At 56.7% G+C, this 18,345-nt stretch overlaps 1 protein-coding gene across 1 annotated transcript; it reads right to left on the reverse strand.

The window, feature by feature from the left end:
- Positions 1-905: 905 nt before the first annotated feature.
- Positions 906-17,706, reverse strand: RPS6KL1 (ribosomal protein S6 kinase like 1). The gene is made up of 11 exons (XM_030319581.1): positions 17,628-17,706; positions 15,981-16,268; positions 13,683-13,807; positions 12,652-12,744; positions 6,343-6,390; positions 5,847-5,979; positions 4,640-5,248; positions 4,140-4,229; positions 3,891-3,973; positions 2,624-2,719; positions 906-2,336 (listed from the first exon to the last, which is right to left on the reverse strand). Exons 2-11 carry the CDS (start codon positions 16,243-16,245, stop codon positions 2,226-2,228), a joined length of 1,653 nt encoding a protein of 550 aa, XP_030175441.1. The 5' UTR covers positions 16,246-16,268; positions 17,628-17,706; the 3' UTR covers positions 906-2,225.
- Positions 17,707-18,345: the final 639 nt, after the last annotated feature.

Genomic DNA, 18,345 nt, shown 5'->3' on the forward strand with positions numbered 1-18,345 from the left:
TTGCCACATGTATACAAAGGTGTTGAGGTCAGTAAGAACAAATGAAGGTAGATCACTGGGAGGGTAAGCGGACAACCTAGGCTACAGGTGAGGGGCATATGGTGTCTAAGCTTAAACGCAGCCCGCCCAGCTCTTTCTACACACAGTCCCCACCTGCTGGTCTCACAGTGATGCTGTCTCTACGTGAGGGTCCGTCCTAGGAACAAAGTGCTCCGGGGGTAGAACTAGAGTTATAGGTGGGGAGAGAATGGGTTCAACAAAAGGAAGAATTTGGGGATGAATCTATCCCGAGCATGGTGCTGGAAGCTTTCTCTAATAAACCTACAAAGGAGGTATTATCAGTCCCATCCTGTCAAAATGAGGTAGACTCGAAGTCCCATAAGGGCTGGGACGACAGTACTCAAAACTCCAGACCCAGCAGAGCATCAGGTGTGCAAGTGTTTGTTGCACGGATGAGGCCCAGAAGTTCCAAAAGCAACTCCTGCTTCCATGCAGCAGTGGTTGGAAGCAGTCTAGCCTAACGTAGTGTAGCAAAAGGAACAGAGACTTGGGGCCTGGGGGAGCCTGTTCACATCATTAACATCTTTGAAATGGGAGCCACCATCCATCTCGGGTCACAGGATTAGACCAGTGTTCCCACCCCCCCTTCCCGGACCCTCTTCTAAGACTTCTCTTCCTGCTTTATTTCCCAGGTTCCAGTGTCCCCTATGTGCCAGCACTTCCTCTCGGCTCAGAGCTGCTCTGCAGGGCACAGGCTGGCATGCCCTTCACCACCAGCCCTGCTTCCTACCTTCTAGTAGACTCCAGGCTCACTCTTGACTAAGTACGGAGTTTTCTCCGGGGGGCCTTCCAATCTCTCCTTATGGCAGGGCTGCTCTCGTTGCGTTCAGGAGGCGAGGACACCATGGGTTACCAGCAGGCTTTATTGCAGGGGGAGGTATGGGCAAGGCCCAGGGAAAGCACAAACAGGCTGCCCTCCCTGGCATCCCCACCTCTAGAGTGAAGGTTGGACCTTTACAGGCAGACTGGAGAAGTGTCAGGGCGCCACCTGGTGGTGTCAGACACACTGGAAGGAAGGAGTTGGGGGCAGAGGTTTAGTGGAAATTTCCGCCTTGGGTGCCACACCCCAGTAACAGGAAGAACCCGGAGAAGAGTAAGAGGGCCCCCAAACCTGGGGAGGCGATAGTCTTTGGGGTAACTACTCACGCCAGCTCTTCAGGGACCAGAAACATTGTGCCTCTGGCTACAAGCGCAGACAATCCGTGTGTTTTGTCGTTTCTCACCTCAAAAGGGGATGAAGTCACAGAGAGCGGTGACTTGCGCGGACCCTCAATGCAAATGCAAAATGGGAAACAGGACAAGTGCCCAAGAAGGGAATCCTGACGGGTACAATGTGTGGTAGTGGCTTCAGCCTGGCAGCTGCACTGTGACCCCCGCTCAGACCCACGGAGTCCGCTCCCTTTTGCACACGGGCGGGCTTGCTAGGGTAGGGAGCTCTGTTCTGCTTTCAGAATTACCCTTAAGTGGCAGAGCTGTGCATTCCTCCCTTTTATTACGCTTATCCTTATTTTCCTCTCTCGCCTTCCTTCTGTTCTCCAAAGTCTGGAATCACAGATCATTCTGTCCCCCACCTCACTCCATGCCCACTACAGGCTTCTCCCTGCTTCCCCAGCCTCCCCACGCCCTGCAGGAATAGCCTGGGAGGGGGGAAGAGGCCCACTAGTTGCACGCCTAAGATGACCAGGCAGGGCAGCCCTGGCTTAGGTCCACCGAGCCAGTATCCTGAGTCTCCAGAGGCGTCCCAAGCGGGGCACAGGGCAGATAGTCCCAAGACCTTGCGGTCAGTTCGGCAGCGGATCGGGGGCTCCGAGCTAACGCGGCAGGAGACACCCTTTGCAGGTCTGCAGTCAAGGTACAGGTGTCTGCCGAAGGCTGGACGGTGGAGGGGTGGAGGGGTCCGATCTGCCTGGTGGGGTGAGAGCTCCCTGTCCTTCCCCTTCAGTAATGACCAGAAAGGGTCTCTGGGGCTGGCCGGGGGGACGCCCAGGCCCATCTGGGCAGTGGCGATGGTCACTTCTGGTGCCCAAGACGGGCTTGTGCAGGAAAAGCAGCCGCCCTGTCTTCTTTGCCCGGGGGCCGCTGATTACGTGGGCCAGCTCCAGGTGACAGGCAAAGGGAGGCGATCCAGACCAGTCCAGCAGCTTCCGTGGCCCGCTCTGCCCCTCTTACCCCACCAGTTTGCTCCACTGGGTAGTACTGAAGAAGGGGTGGGCCTTGAGCCTGTTGACGCCGCCTCCTCCAGCGCCCAGGCGCCGCGCAGGATCAAACTGCAGCAGCTGCGGAGAAAGCCCAGCGGGCTTGGCAGACCCTTGTCGCTGAGGCATGGGTTGACCTCAGCCGGGGTGAGGTAGTCGGTCACCACTCCCAGCTGCCCGGCCCACGGAACCCCCAGTGGTACCCTGGGGACACTAGCGGTGTCTGGCCACCGGCATACGCCAATTTGTTGTCCCCATTCACCCTCCTGCACCCACATCAGACACCCACCGGTCATGCCAGGACTCTGCCCTCCCAGCACCCACCCTGGGGCCAGGAAGCTACCTCCTCTAGGCTGGCTGTGGCTCACCTCAGTCAGCAAGGAGGCCGCTGGGCGACTGAGCCACTCAGGCAGCTGGAGCTGGGTATGGGGCTGGATTCCCGAGGGGTGGCTCTGTGACAGTGCCTGGGAAGACACAGGGAGGGGCGCTCTGAGGAGACGACCCCAGGAACGTCTACACATCCCGGTGGCAGCCAGGATTTTACTTTCCCCTGGGTCATGTCCCACGGGGATGGGGATGGTAGTGGTCGCCTTCTGCTTTAGAGCTACCCAGTGCCAGGCTGCGGAAGATGCCGGACATCCCTTCTGCACGATTTCTACAGCAACCTTCAAAGTAAGTACTAGAATCCTCATTGTAAAGACAAGGAGCAGGCTCAGGGAGGTGAAGGGACTTCTGCTGGATTCAGGGTTTGAACCCAGCTCCTTCCGGCACCAAGCTTGCCAGAAGTTCTCAATCCTGGGTTGCCTTCAGGGTAGGCACTCTACCAGGAGCGGCACTGGAACCGGTCTCCTTACAGAAGAAAGATCTCCAGAGCCGGCCACGGTATGCTGCCTTCAGGGCCGAGGCAGGACCTCTCTGCGTTCCAGAACGGTGCAGCTCTGGAGAGCGGAGCGGTCTTTCAGGGGTCAGAAATTGCTGCAAGAAGCAACCAGGAGGAAGGGCAGGGGCCCTGGGCTAGAGAAGCATCGGGAGGCAGAGACCACCCCACTCTGGGGATACCTGCAGCCAGGACAGTCAGAGGCCCTGGCTGTGGGACAAAAGAGGGCACCAGGATGGACCTCAGGCCACACTCCATTCGCTCCTGTCATTCCCTGCTCAAACCGCGGTCTGGCTGCTCCCTTGCTGCCCGCCCTAACCAGCCCCAAGATCTGGGGGTTACAGCTCAGAAGGTGCAAGTGGGGGGAATGGGCCGCGGGGAACAGAGAAGCTCGGGGGATGATTCAGCAGCCCTCCAGGAAAGAAGAGTTGGGCCCAATCCTACCCTCCCTCCAGACCCACACCCAGGCGTTCTCCAGAAACCTTCCCTGGCCATCCCAACTCAACTCTCATGTACCTAAGTTGACAGTCTCACTATTTCTAGCCACTAGCGTGGCAGGGGTGCTCAGTGTGTCTGTGACCTGGGTGGGAGTGACTTCCTAGGTCTCTCGTGGCCTGTGGGGGCAGGACATCGACCCAAGGGCCAGGTCTTAGAGAACCAGGTGGCCTCCACCCCAGCAAGGGCCCGTTGGACCAAGCCCAGCCCGTCCTGCGCTCAGTGACACCCACCAGGGTTCCCCACCCTGCGTAGCTACTCACAGTTCCAGTCAGCAGTTCATACAGCAGAGACCCAAAGCTCCACCAGTCACAGGCTTCCGTCGGCTCAGAAATCCCACCCACCTCTGTGGGGACAAGAACACACATGTCCCAGCCTCACCCTGAAGGGCCGGTCCCCGCTCGGCTCGTCCTACCCGGACACGGCCCCTTCCCTCTCATCCTCAGCCGCCCCGGCTCAACCCGCACAGGCACCCGAGATCTAGGGCCCCCGGCCCCTCTCTCCCTTCTTGCCTGGCGCACTGTAGAGATTGTCCAAAGCCTCCCTGCAGCAGTGGGGCTCTACCTCCGACCACTGGCCAAAATACGTGAGCCGGATGTGACCTTCTCGTCCAGTGCACGTAGGAATAACGGTAGACAAAAATTGGGGTTAGTCATCATTGAGCAGTTGGCATGCGGGAGGGGACTCCGGGGCTTCCCCCACCAGTCACAAAGCAGGAGCCAGGGGCTGCCCTGGGCGGAGACTCCCTAGGGCCTGGCCCCAGAAGGCCCAGAGACAACCTGGGAGCTGCTGCCCCGGAGTCTGGGTTGGGGGAGGGCTCGTTTCCCAGGCTCAACATCGGCCAACCAGACCGGGTCAGAATCCTGTGTGAAAAGGCCAGGGGGAGGCAGAGGAAGCAGATAACCTCTGAGGTCCCCTCGACTTTGGGGAACTCCCCTTCTCTGTCTGGAGGCTCTGGGGGGCCCCTCTGAGAGGCGGGGTAGGTCCCCTCCTCCCCAGGCCGGGCACCTACCTGTCTGGTCCAGAAGCAGGTTCCGGGGATTGAGATCTCGGCACAGCACCCCTTGCTCGTGCAGCGCCTCCAGCGCCACCAGTGTCTCCGCGGCCCACTGCCTCACCTGCTCTTCGTTCACATGCCAGGCGCCCCTGCTGAACCCAGGGTGGGCCCCGTCTGCTAAGGGGTGGCTCGGACTTTTGCCTCGGCTGCAGGCCCCCAGCACCCGGACAGCTCCCTGATGAACCCAAGGGAGCCCCCACGAGGGCCTCGCGTCCGAGCTCCGGCCGGGTCCCCGTCTGGCTTGGAGGTGCAGGCGGCCACTTGGGGCCCTCAGAAGGTCCGGGGGGCAGAAAGTTTGGGTCCTGGCTGAAGGGCTACCTGCAGCCTCTCTCTGGGGATCGATGGCTGGGGCCCCCCTGGCTTGGGGGAGGCTCTGAGAAGTCCGCGGAGGCTCCGGCAGGATTCTGTCCTGCAGGCGGGCGGGTCCCAGGGGGAGCAGTGCTGGGGTCTGGAGGCTGAGGGGCGAGTTGAGCGAAGCCTTCATCCTCTCTGGGCCGGAGCCAGACTTGAGCCCAGACTGCTGGGGGTGCTCCTTGGAGAGCAAGTGGGACCAGAGTGTGCCTCCTGGGCCGTGCAGAGGAGCAGCGAGCATGGGGACAGGGGAGAAGAAGAGCGTGGACACCAGGTCCCCAACTCCTGCCTCCCCCCGCATCCGGCATGAACCCTCTGCCTTCCACACGCTCACCTCTGCCCAGAATGCCCTCTGCTATACTATATGCCATGACCCAAGGATGGGTCCCTTATTAAAAAAAATCATCACGGCAATAGGTGACCCAAAAATATCTGCTCTGTGAACCAACTGCTGTCCTTATAGCTTCAGTGACCACCCTCCCACGTGGCCACTCCAAAGGAATGGGCGCAGACTAGAAAAATGAAAAGAGGCCAGGACTGGAGGAAATGGTGACAAAAGGGGACATCTGCATAAGTGCCCTCTCCCCGCCCAGGATGTGACCTCCTCAAGCCATCCCCTGTCCCCCTGGCACCGCGCACAGACCCACCACAACCTGATCCTACCATCCTCCCCCCGGGGAAGGCTGGGACCCGTGGTCTGTGCCACACGTCTGGTGCTTGGCGCCCCCTCCTCGTGCTTGGCGTTTTAAGGGGATAAGGAGGCCATGCCGAAGGCCCGGGGAGCTGACGGGGACCCCTCAGGCCCCCTCACCTTGCACATGCTCCAGGTGCAGGAAGATGGAATCCTCGCTCACAAAGTACCGAAGCAGCTTAGTCATGTAGGGCACACCGTGCGGGATGATGGTCAGCCGCTCCCGGTTCGCCACGGGACACCTGGACAGGCTCTGGGGAGAGAGCAGGCAGGTCGGCGAGGGACAGACCAGAGGGTGCTCAGCTGGGGGACATCCTAGCCTGGCTTCAGGGGCAAACACGTAAGGGATAGGAGCCACCCTGAGTAGCAGCTGCCTCCCCCCAGTTCCTGACCCGGCCCTCACCCCTCTCTCTCTCCACCATGGAATCCAGGCCCTCCACCCTCCGGAACAAGGATGGGGCAGTATGTGTGTTTGTCTGGGAGGCGGGGGCCGTGCTCAGGGACAGAACAAGCAGCTTGTAGATTTGGAGGGAGCCTGGTCCTCAGATACAGGTTCTGGGTAGGTGAGGAAGTCCCAAGGGGAATACCGAACAGCAGGGGTCAAAGGAGCACCTGCCTTTACCACGAAGGTCCCTCCAGTCACCGGGTCCTGGACCAGCTGCACCTGCCAAAGTCCAGGAGGCACCGGTCAAGGCACGTGGTAGTTCCTGGGGCTCCGTGGCCCGAGCCCCAGCCCCCCAGGTGCCTCCACCAAGGCTGACTCACTCTAGGGCAGACAGGGAAGGCAGGTTTTTGTGGTGGGGTGTGCTCCTGGCCACGCCCCCACCCCCAAGCTGACATCAGTCCTGTCCCGCTTTTCCACCTTTGTTTCCTGTGGCATCAACGCACCTGCCGCCTCCTCCAGGGGCCAGCCCTCGGGTCAGGCCGGGACCCTGGATCTCCTCTCCAGAGCTCTCCAGGCCCACCTTCAGGGAGTTCTATCAACAGGGTCTAATTTCCTGTCTCCCCACTGGGCTGTGCGCAACGTGAGGGCAGGGAGCACACGCTGCCCGGCTCTGTGTGCCCAGAGTCCTACGCAGCGCAGGGGGACGGTAAGCACCCCCCACGTGCACAGGGAGTGATCCGTCCTGCAGGGCTTGAGGGTGTCACAGCGGGGCAGGACCTCAGAGCCAGTCACCTCTTCTGATCTCTTATTTTACAGGTGAAACAGCTGAGGTCGAGAACATAGCCCAAGGTTACCCATGAGCCAAGCCGGACCTGGGTGGGGTGGGGGGGGGGGCACACAGATTTGGCATGCTCCTTTGGGTCCCTTCCCCCACCTGCCCCCAGTCCCCTTTTTAAAAACAGTCTTTCTCGGGGCGCCTGGGTGGCTCAGTCGGTTAAGCGGCCAGCATAATGATCTCGCGGTTTGGGAGTTCGAGCCCCACGTCTGGCTCTCTGCTGTCAGCGCTGAGCCTGAGCCTGCTGGGGATCTTCCGTCCCCCTCCTTCTTGGCCCCTCCCCCGCGTACAGGCACACGTGCTTTCTCTCTCTCTCAAAAATAAATAGACATTTAAAAAACTGTTAAAAATCTACTCCCCTCAAAAAAAAAAAAAATAGCCTTGAAACTTCAAGATAGCCTTCCCTGGAGGCTATCTTTGGAGAGCAGCCCTCTCCTTCTGTTGCTTTTGGTCTAGGCAGTACTATGCCAATTGTTGGGTCAGGGTCTTCTTTGGACCTGGGCCCTTGACTCATTTCTGGGATGGGCAGGAGTGGGCCCCAGCCGGAGGAGACAGCAGGAAGCATGTAGGGGCAGGAAGGCAGAAGACACAGCCAGATGACAGGCACAGGGGAGTAAGACCAGCACCCAGATGCTGTGACTCCTTGCTGTCTGCGCCCGGCAGCCACTCCCCCTGGTGGCAGGTGGGCGTCCCCCAGCCCCACCCCGAGGAAGGCCAGGCCACTGGGCAGTCACAAAGGCCGCAGCCTAGGACCGGGTGGGTTTAGATCCTGGGCAACTACACTGATTTTCTCATCTACCAAACGGGAATTACAAATGCCCGCCTTCCCTCATCCCTGGTGGGTCGAAGCCGTAAACAGAAAGGCCCTCTGTGAATATAAAGCCAGGAGAATGCCAGTTAGCACATTTGCCACATCACCCTGCCTCGGTGAACCTCAGAAGTACCTCCTTTTGTCAGCGGGACGACTCAAGCATAACGGCAGCCCGCACCTGCCACATAACGTGCCCTCAATAATCTGTAGTAATTGTCACTGATAAGGTTGTAGGGAAACCCCACACTGGCTATAGAGCACTTCTTCTGTGCTAAGGGCTTTCTATAGGTTATTTAATTTTATTCCCACAGTCCTACCAGGTCAGCGTTATTAGTGACCCAGTTTATTGACGAACAAGTTGAGGTTCAGAGAAGTTTTGTTACCTATAGTCCCACCGCTGAACAGTAGTAGAGCCAGGATTTGAATGCAGGCAGGGCTGATCCCAGAGCCCCAGAGACTTAACTGCAATGGGGCACAGCCAGATGACCATGGCACCTGCCCTCCCCTCTGGGCCTCAGCTCCCCCATCATCAGTGCCCTTCCTGAGGCAGCAGTGACACACGCTTTCTGACCACCAGAGGTCTCTCCTCCAACAGCCAGAGGTGGAACCCAGCCTGGCCCCAGCTCCTTAACCAAACTGGTGCAGTGTTTGAAAAAGCAAGCAAGAAAACTCTGGGGTCATTTAGAGAATCGAGTTTCCCACAAGTACTGACACCCTGGATAATTCCCCACCGTCCCTTGCCAAGTGGGATTCCCTACCACCTTGTCCTGGCTAAGGTCCTCTCACACAGTCCAAAAAGGCAGCAGTGAAGGCTGGGGAAGCCAGATAGAAAACTTGATCAGGGGCGCCTAGGGGGCTCAGTCGGTTGAGAGTCCAACTCTTGACTTTGGCTCAGATCATGATCCCAGGGCCGTGGGATTGAGCCCTGCATCAGGCTCTGTGCCAAGCATGGAGCCTACTTGGGCTTCGCTCTCTCTTACCCTCTGCCCCTCGTATATATGTATGTATGTATTACACACACGCACACACACACACACACCTACCGATCTAGAAAGAATTAGTCCGAAATATTAATAGCAATTATCTCGGAGCTAGGCAGGATGATGAGGAATATATATGTATATTGCCTTAGTTTAAAATAGCTCAGGGGTGCCTCGGTGGCTCAATCAGTTAAGCGTCCGACTTCGGCTCAGGTCATGATCTCACGGCTCGTGAGTTCGAGCCCCATGTCGGGCTCTGTGCTGACAGTTCAAAGCCTAGAGCCTGCTTCGGAATCTGTGTCTCCCTCTCTCTCTGCCCCTCCCCTGCTCATGCTCTGTCTCTCTCTGTCTCAAAAATAAATAAAAATATTAACAACTTAAAAAAATAATAAAATAAAATAAAATAGCTCAAAAGTAGCAGGGGCATTTTCCCATTAAAGCCAGCAAACAAAAACACCCCCTTCCTCTTGTGCTCAGGGCTATAGGGGGACCAGAGCACTAGTCGCTCGACTTCTACGAGCCTCTGTTTCATTCTCATAATTGCAAGACAACTATTTTAAGTTTATTTATTTATTTTGAGAGAGAAACAGAATGAGCTGGGGAGGGGCAGAGAGAGGAGACAGAGGATCCGAAGTGGACTCTGTGCTGATAGCGGGGGGCCCAACGTGAGGCTCGAACTCACGAGCTGTGAGGTCATGGCCTGAGTCGAAGTCGGACGCTTAACCTACTGAGCCACCCAGGTGCCCCTGTAAGACAATTATTAAAAGGCAGCACCGTCCAATGGAATGTGAAGGAAATATATATCTGCACTGCCCAATACAGAAACCAGTGAACATATGTAAGGCTATCAAGCCCTTGAGGTGTGGTTGGTATGAATAAGAAGGAGAATATTTAATTTTAACTTAAATAGTGTTATGTGGCTAAGGACTACTGTATGAGGCTGTCCAGTATAGTGCTTTTTTCCCCCCAGGGTGACTGAAGGGGTTTAATGCAACAGTTTTGCAAATAAGAACGTGCCGTACTAATTAATGTCAGGCGACTATTGCTATTTGGAAGGTGGAGGGCAGTTCTGGGTGCCCTTTTCACCTTTCTATAAAGAGAATTTTTTTTTTTTTCCAGGATACCCACGGAGTTCTTGGGACCTGGAACAATTAAAGCTCTGGTGAAACACATTAACCCTTTCTTTCAAAATGCCCAAAGTATCAAAATCCCAGGAAGAATCTCTCATGGGGCAAACAAGTCCAAAAGTTTCAAGCAGATTCTCAAACTCCAAGGCCCACAGGGGCTGGCCTGTGAACCAAGGGGACAGAGCAGGGACAGGAGCAAACCAGGGGACTGGTGTCCCAAAGAGGCAGCCCCTGGGGCACCTGGGTGGCTCAGCCGCTTAAGCGTCTGACTCTTGATTTCGGATCAGGTCATGATCTCACTGTGAGATGGGGCTCCGTGAAGGGTGGCGTGGAACCTGCTTAAGATTCTCTCTCCCTCTCCCTCTGCCCCCTCTCCCACTCGTTCACGGGTCCTTCCTCTCTCTCAAAACAAAACAAACAAACACAGGCAGCCTCCCCCACCACTCCTGGCTGCCACGCGAGATTGTGAGCCAGCGTTTCCAAATCTTCCAATTTTGCAGGAGAAGCAGGAAATCTGGACTTCTATACGAAACCTGCCAATTTTTAAATGTTGGTAACTAATGATAACTCTAAAAAACACCCCTGTGTTCGAGCCAAAAAAACAAGAAGTGACTTGGATGGCCTTCTTTTTCTTCCCCATCCCTGGCTTCTAGAGGAGGCTCAGCAATTGTGTGGTGAGGTCTCTCAGGCCCCCCGTGCTCCCTGAGAGCAAACCCCCAGGTATTCTCGTCAGAGGCCTATCTAGTCCCTGACCCACCTGCCTAGACGTTCCCAGCAAACCCTCTACCCCTGCCAGTACCTCTTTAGCCCCCAGGGGTCCCTAGGGACCCCCAGCCCAGTTAACCTAACAACTGGCCCTCCAGGCTTTGTGAGCAAGCCCTTTGCCACCCCCTGGCTCTGTGGACTGCTGGCCCGCGCTGCCCTCCCGCCCGGATGTGCCTGGGCAGCGTTGCAGAATGGAACGCATTGATAGCACATCCGGGCCCGGCTGCAGGGACCTGGGCCCAGTGGCCCTAACATCTCTCCTAATTTGGGGAAGATGGTGTTCCTGACTTGGAAATGAAACCGGGAAAGGAAGCAGGATCTCAGGAGGGAGGTGGAGTAGGTAAGCCAGGTGCCCAAGAAAGGGTAAAAAAAGGAAAGAAACTCAGCCTCAAGGCAGAATGGTTGGGCTTGGCCTTAATTTGTGCTTTCCATCCACCCAGACACGGGCTTCAGAACACTGGATTCTGAAAATGCTTTGCATATGCGTGTCCGGGGGTTAAACAAATTCGGGAAATTCTATCATAGACCTCCTTCTTGGAAACTCATGGTATATACATTAGCATCCTAAAAGCTCTGCAAACTCCTAAAATTAAACACAAAAAAACAAACAAACAAAAAAGTCATGTAACTTTAACTCACTGTAACCCAAACTTGTTTGACCTGGAACCCCTCTGTCCACAACACCTGTAGTTCAGTAGGATCCCACAGGGGGAAAAGGTGGTGGCAGTCACCTCCCAGCCCCTCTGTGGGAGCGGCTGTGCTTGGCTGGGGCCACACAGACTAGTGCTGTTGGAGGGAAGGCATATGGAAGCTGGCCGGGCCTTGGCTGACAGACTGGGGCCTGTTCCAAGGACCTGGGAGGAGCAGCTGGGGGACGGCTGGGGGACGGGAAGCCTGCACGCCCCATCCCCCTCGCTCTTGTCACTAGCATTTACAGCCATCAAACACGTATCAAAAATTTTAGTGTGCGCCAGGCCTTTCCCAAAAATTATTTCATTTTAGTTCCCACATGCCCCCTTGAGGGCTGGAATCTTACCCCACTTACACATGACGAAACCAACGGGAGGGGAAGGGGTTCGCTGTGGCCATGCCGTGCACTGAGCAGATGTCCTTTGTGGGCTCCCAGGCCCGGCAAAATCCCCAAATCCCCAGAGGAGTATTTCAACTCCAGATTCCTGGGCTCAACCCTGGAGATTCTGACTCAATAGGCTTGGGGTGGGGCCCAGGCATCTCTTTTCAGGAAGCTTCTCAGGTGATTCTGATGAACGGTGGTGTTGAGAACGAAGCCCTTTAGCAACTACTCAGGTGTTGCCTGGGTCGGGCAGAGGGCAGTTGAATATTGGTTCAGATATCATGTGACCCCACTGTCTGTCCTTCCGAGTCCCCCACTCTAATGACTGTCCCACGTACAGGCTGGGATGTCAGCTCCTACCTTCCTACCTGCCCCCCAGTTAAGGCAAAGGACCTCAGATGGGGTCAGCACAAGGGTGGGGGGGGGGTTCCAGGAGGGAAAGGGCAGAGCTGCTGAGGCCCCTCTGGGAGCTGGGACCCTCTGCAGGGCAGGCTTCTGGATTGGAGTGCATCCACCACAGGAACCCCTCAGCTACCCCTGGTGGGGAGACCCTGGCCTCGGCCTGGGGCGCAGAGTGAGGAGGAAGGGGAGTGAGCAGGGCTGTGCATGCTGGGAGAGCTCCCTGCCGGCCTGCTGCTTCTCCTGGGGCTTCAGTCTTGAATCTCTGAGGGTGTGGCTTTCAGTCTGAGCCAAGGGCTGTGGAAAAGGGACTGTCTGCCTCTTCTGTTCCCAATTTTCTCTCCAGGACCTGACTGATGTGTGCCGGGGTGGGAGAAGGGTGGGGAACCACTGGACACAGCTGCTCTCCTCCCCTCGGACCCTCTGACCCCTTTCGGGCCCCTTCTGGAAGAGTGGGGGTAGCTGCTGTCTCTCCCCACCCACCACCCCCATCTGCATACACCGCCTTCTCCCCACCCGCAGCACCCCACTGTGGCTGTCCGCTCACTCACCTTCTCGATGACCCCGACCACCCTGCAGCCCCTCAGCTGCTCCAGGGCAGAGCTCAGTGTGCGGATGGGCCGGAGCCTCAGGCTGCTGAAACCCTGCGGAGGAGGGAGACAGACCACACAGCCTCAGGGCCCAGCCCCCCTCAGGCACTGCCTTCTCACCAGGCCCTCCTCCAGCTGCCAGGACAGCGGCAGGCACAAGGGGCAGAACCAGGGTACAAGCAGCCCCCCCCACCTCACAGGGAGCAGAGAAGCCGGCCCCGACTGGAAGAGGCCCACACCTGCCCAGGGTGGTCACCCCATCCTCGACACTCGGCCCCCAGGCAGCCCTCCTCCAAGACCCAGGGGGTTCTCAGGCTTCAGAAACCCTGTGTAGGAAGGAAGCCCCATCCATAGGAGGCAGGCGCCCCCAGGGAGGGGGAGAAAGCCTGGGACCGTGTGGGTCTCAGGGAACACGCCTCGAGGACCAAGGCATGCGGCCCAGGTACCTGCGCTGGGGAAAAGCAGCCGAATAAGACGCAGAAGAGAAAATACATTTACAATGTATTTAATGTATACATTTACAATGTATACATTTAATGTATTTACATGTATTTACATTTAATGTATACATTTACAATGTAATTATAAATACTGCAGTGTATTTATCGAAGAAAATCCAAGTATATAAGTGGAGCCACGCAGTTCAAACCTGTTTCGTTCAAGGGTCAGCTGCACTCACTGCAGCTCAAACAGAGCTCAGTTCAAGCTCAAACAGATGTGGGAGACTTTGAGTGTGTGTGTGTGTGTGTGTATGTGTGTGTGTGGGAGACTGGCCTGGAGATGATTCACTAAGCGTTTGAAGGGAGCTAGGAGTGTGTGGGAGACAGAGGAAGCCTGGGGAGAACCTGGTTCGCACAGCCAATTGCCCTGCCCTGCCCTGCAGCCTGGGATGTGAGGTGACAGCCATCTGGCCCTGGCCCGAGGGGGCTGGGGGCGTGGCTCAGCTCTCTCCCTCCAGGGCCCTCAGGCCTTTGGGGAGCAGTCCCCCTCACCGTGCCAGGGCTTGCTCCTCCTCCCAGAGTCCTCTGCAGGTGGCAGTTGAAGATCTCCTCGGCCCGCCGCAGATACTTGGTAATTTTCAGCTTTACAGCCTCGCGTCGCTCCTTGTTGGGGTCGACTGTGGGACAATGGGGTCACCAGGACCCACCCCGGCCTTGGAGGGCTGGGGTTCTGGCTCCCTCTGCCCACCCCCTGACCTCCACAGGACAGAGTGCCTACTTGGGAGGCCGGCCGCAGACTGTTCCCCAGCCCTCGTCCGGGTGGGAGACGGGCGGGTGGGGAGCGGAAGATGGGGGGAGAGGCTGGGAACCGTGGTCACCCTCAGCCTACTGCACTTCACAGTTGGCACCCACCACCTCGCTGGCTGCTGTCACAGCCCGGGAAAGAACAGACTGGGGATTTCCGCATCCGTTTTCAGAGAAAGGAGACAGAAGCTCCCAGAGAACGTCCCTCTGTCACCTCTGGTGCCCAGTGTGAAAAGGCCAGAGTGGGGACTGGGATTGGAGGACAAACTAATTCACTGGGCAGTCTGAAGCTCAGGAACTGGGGGTCTCTTTGGCAGGGGGTGGGGTAGGAAGCCTGAAGCAGGGCCCGACTCCCACCCCCAGCCTGACCACCCTCAGGGATCTCAACCTGGCCACAGGGCCAGCCTCTCCCCCCGGCTTGAAAATGCCTCACTTCGCCCCAAACAGGTTGCTCTCTCTGGAGCACCACCGGCTGGACAACATACCTACTGTTCTTCAGTGCTCAGATTAAAGTTTTGACTTCTAGAAAATACCCTATGCTAGCCCAGCCTGGCCTCAATTTCTCTCTTCCCTCCCCTCACTTCCTCCTCATTGCTCTTCCCACCTGAGATCATAATTATTAATTGTCATATGTATCCTCCTCCCCCAGAGGGGAGGAGCCCGACACTACTCCAGGGACAGGCACTGAGTCAAGCACCCAGCCTCTGGAGCCCAGACTCTTCAAACCTCAGCTTGCCACTTGATAGCTATGGAACCTTAGGCAAGCTATTTCACTGCCTGATGCCTCAGTTTTCTCAACTGGAAAATAGGAAAGAGGGCACCTGGGTGGCTCGGTCGGTTGAGCTTCAGACTTTGGCTCAGGTCATGATCTCGCGGTCTGTGAGTTCGAGCCCCGCGTCGGGCTCTGTGCTGACAGCTCAGAGCCTGGAGCCTGCTTCCAATTCTGTGTCTCCCTCTCTGTCTGACCCTCCCCTGTTCATGCTCTCTCTCTGTCTCAAAAATAAGTAAACATTTAAAAAAATTTTAAAAAAAAGAAAATAGGAATAAAAATAGTTCCTATAGGGGTGCCTGGGTGGCTTAGCCAGTTAAGCATCTGACCCTTGATTTTGGCTCAGGTCATGATCTCATGGTTCCTGAGTTGGAGCCCCGAATTGGGCTCTGCGCTGACAGTGCAGAACCTGCTTGGGATTATCTCTCTCTCTCTCTCTCTCTCTCTCTCTCTCTCTCTGCCCCTCCTCAACTCACGTTCTCAAAAAACAAAACAAAACAAACCTTAAAAAAAAATTTTAAGTTTTTCTTTTTTAATGTTTATTTATTTTTGAGACAGAGACAGAGCACGAGCAGGGGAGGGGCAGAGAGAGAGGGAGACTCAGAATCCGAAACAGGCTCCAGGCCCCGAGCTGTCAGCACAGAGCCCGACTCGGGGCTCAAACCCACGAACCGTGAGATCATAACCTGAGCTGAAGTCGGCCGCTTAGCCAACTGAGCCACCCAGATGCCCCAAAACTTTAAAAAATATTTTTTAATTAATAAAAAAAATAGTTCCTATATACCTGGAACTACAACAACATATATAGTAATTTCTGTTACTGTGAGGCTCAAATGAATTAATACAGGTAAAGCCCTTAGACCAGTGTCTGGTATATAGGAACTGCTCAATAAATGCCAGCTGTTAATACTGTCCTTCCCTTGGGGCGCCTGGGTGGCTCAGTCGGTTAAGCGTCCGACTTCGGCTCAGGTCACGATCTCGCGGTCCGTGAGTTCGAGCCCCGCGTCGGGCTCTGGGCTGATGGCTCGGAGCCTGGAGCCTGCTTCCAATTCTGTGTCTCCCTCTCTCTCTGCCCCTCCCCCGTTCATGCTCTGTCTCTCTCTCTCTCTCTCAAAAATAAATAAACGTTAAAAAAAATTAAAAAAAAAAAAATACTGTCCTTCCCAGCAGGGCCAGCCTAGAGCCCTGTTCACTCAGCACAGATGGACAGAGGTCGGGGCAAGCCCTAAGCTGGCCCTTCCCCACTGGCCCTCGTCCCTGCCCAGCCCAGCCCTCACCGTGCACGCCTCGCAGCAGAACGTCCACGCCGTTCTGGTAGTGGTTGAAGGCGGCCTCATAGTCCTCGCTGACATCACGCTCCAGGGCCAGCCGGATCTGCGTGGCTGCATCTACCAGGTAGTCACGTTTGGTCACGTCCGGGGCCCCAGGAGCCACCAGGCTGCGTATCTGCTCCAGGTACACACGGGCCTGGGACCGTGCACGGGAGCAAGGCTCAGGCTCCAGGCCTGGGCCAGGAGGGCACTCGCAGGCCACCAGGCTCATGGCTGTTGTCCTGCAGCGGTGACCTGAAATAAACAGATGCTTTAGGGAGGTCCCAGCTGGGAACAAAACCCCATCTGCCTCCTGATTTCCTCCACTGAAAATTGGGACATTAAGGGCTGGAGGGATCAGAGCTCATGTGGGTAACATCCCTCTACGGAGCCAGACCTTTTGTAAACGGTAATAATAATAGAATAATAACCTGCTCAGGGCTCTTCCTTTCCATTCAAATTCAGATCAGCAGATATTTTTTGAGGACTGAGAGAACTGAGGGCATTTGTGATCCAGAGTTGCCCTCAGAGTTGTCTCCACAGACAAACTAGCATCTACTACACCGTAAACATACGATGGCCACACACGGAGGCTGTTCCTCACACTGTTCCCTCCATCCTGCCTGTTCTCCTGCTCACACTCCGCCTACAGGAATCTCATTTATCCTTCAGGGTTCGGTGATGGCACTTCTCTGAACAGAATAAATGGCCCCCGCTTTATTTACTTCCTTTGGTGCCAAGGTCAGCAAGTAAAAACTCCCCACCTACACACACACAGAGTTAGGCACAAGGCCTGGCCTTAAAGCCTGTGGGCCAATGAAATGACTGAGTGGCAGATGCTGGATGGAGTTAGAGGAAGGAGGATAGGGTCAACCCAGCCCTAGGAAGGGGGTGGCCCTGTCCTCCCGGCTCTGAGTAGGCCAGGGAGGCCACGTGGCCTCCAAGTACCTGACAGCAGCTCCTCCCTGAGCAGTGTGTGACACGAGTGGCCAAAGGGATAGGAGCAGTGGCTTCAGGAAAGGAAAGGGCTCAGAGAGAAGCCAGCAGGGATGCCTCTGCCCCCCTACTGCAGCCTCAGCGGCACCTGTGTTCTCTCAGGGCCCATTGGGAAGGGCAGGGCCTGCACTTCCAAGTCTAGGCCACTTGTGCCTCTGTAGAGTGAGGGAACAGATAGAACAGGACGGGGAGTGGGGCGGGGAGGGAAACCCACATCCTCAAGCCAGCGGGGCCTGAACCAAGGCCAGGACGCAGCCCCCCGGGGGGGGGGGCGGGGGAGAGAAGGAGGGAGGGAAGCCGCACTCTCCTTGCTCCGCCCTGCCACCGAGAACATACAGCCCTGAGGCCTGTCTTCGGGGGTACCGAGGCCGATGGGCTGGGCTGCTCGAGTCGGGCCCCGGCCTCAGGGGGCCACCCTGCCGGGCTCTGTCCTGCGGGGCAGGGATACGGGGCCGCGACTGGACACGGGAAGCGGCGCGCCCAGCCTGCGAGTCCCGGCGCGCAAGGTGCGCCGCGCCGCGCGGTCGGGCAGAGGAAAGCGGGCCGGGGGAGTGAGAGGAGGGGACACCGTCGCCTGGAGGACCGGGGGATGGAGGAGGAGCCGGACAAACCCCGTACCTGCCCGAGCCAGGAGCTCGGTCCGCGCGGCCAGACCTAGCCCTGCCGCCACCGCCCCTTCACTCCGGCGGGCGACCGTGAACCACCCGCGGCCGCCTTGCGCCCTCCAGCCAGGTGCAGGGGTCTGGCCGGGTGCAGCCTGGCCATTGGCTGCAGATGAGCTCATCCTCTAGCGTGTTAGAATAAACCACCAATCAGCACCTGGCTCCGTTTCTGCCGGCTCTTAAAGCCCCAGTGTCTGGTGAAGAGGGGCGCTGGGAGAGGGAGTGAAGATGGGGGACGGGGGGCGGGGAGGCGATTTAAGAGAGTGTTGCGGGGGAGGGGGTTCATAATCACCCAGGGTTGTGGGAGGGCCTGCTTCAGAACTCTAGGCGGGCTAGAAAACGCGCATGCCACTTCCGGGACTTTTCTCTTGATTTCATTCATTCAACTATTCAATACTTTTGTATTGAGCCACTACTATGCGGGAGGAAAGGGATGCTGAGATACAGCGCTGGAATAGTCAGTCTCTGCTCACGTCTTCAAGGGATTTACAGTCTAGGGAGGGACACAGGTTAAAGAACTAAAGAATACAGTTGAGATTTCATTCCAGTTGTGATCAGAGCTGTATGAAAGAAGCACCACAGGGCCTATGAGACTTATAACAAGAGGAATAGCCTGGTCTGGGGGTGAGAAGGCTTTCTGGAGGAAGTTATATCTGAAGTGGGCATACAGACCT

This window comes from Lynx canadensis, chromosome B3 (assembly GCF_007474595.2).
Source record: "Lynx canadensis isolate LIC74 chromosome B3, mLynCan4.pri.v2, whole genome shotgun sequence".
Taxonomy (NCBI): domain Eukaryota; kingdom Metazoa; phylum Chordata; class Mammalia; order Carnivora; family Felidae; genus Lynx; species Lynx canadensis.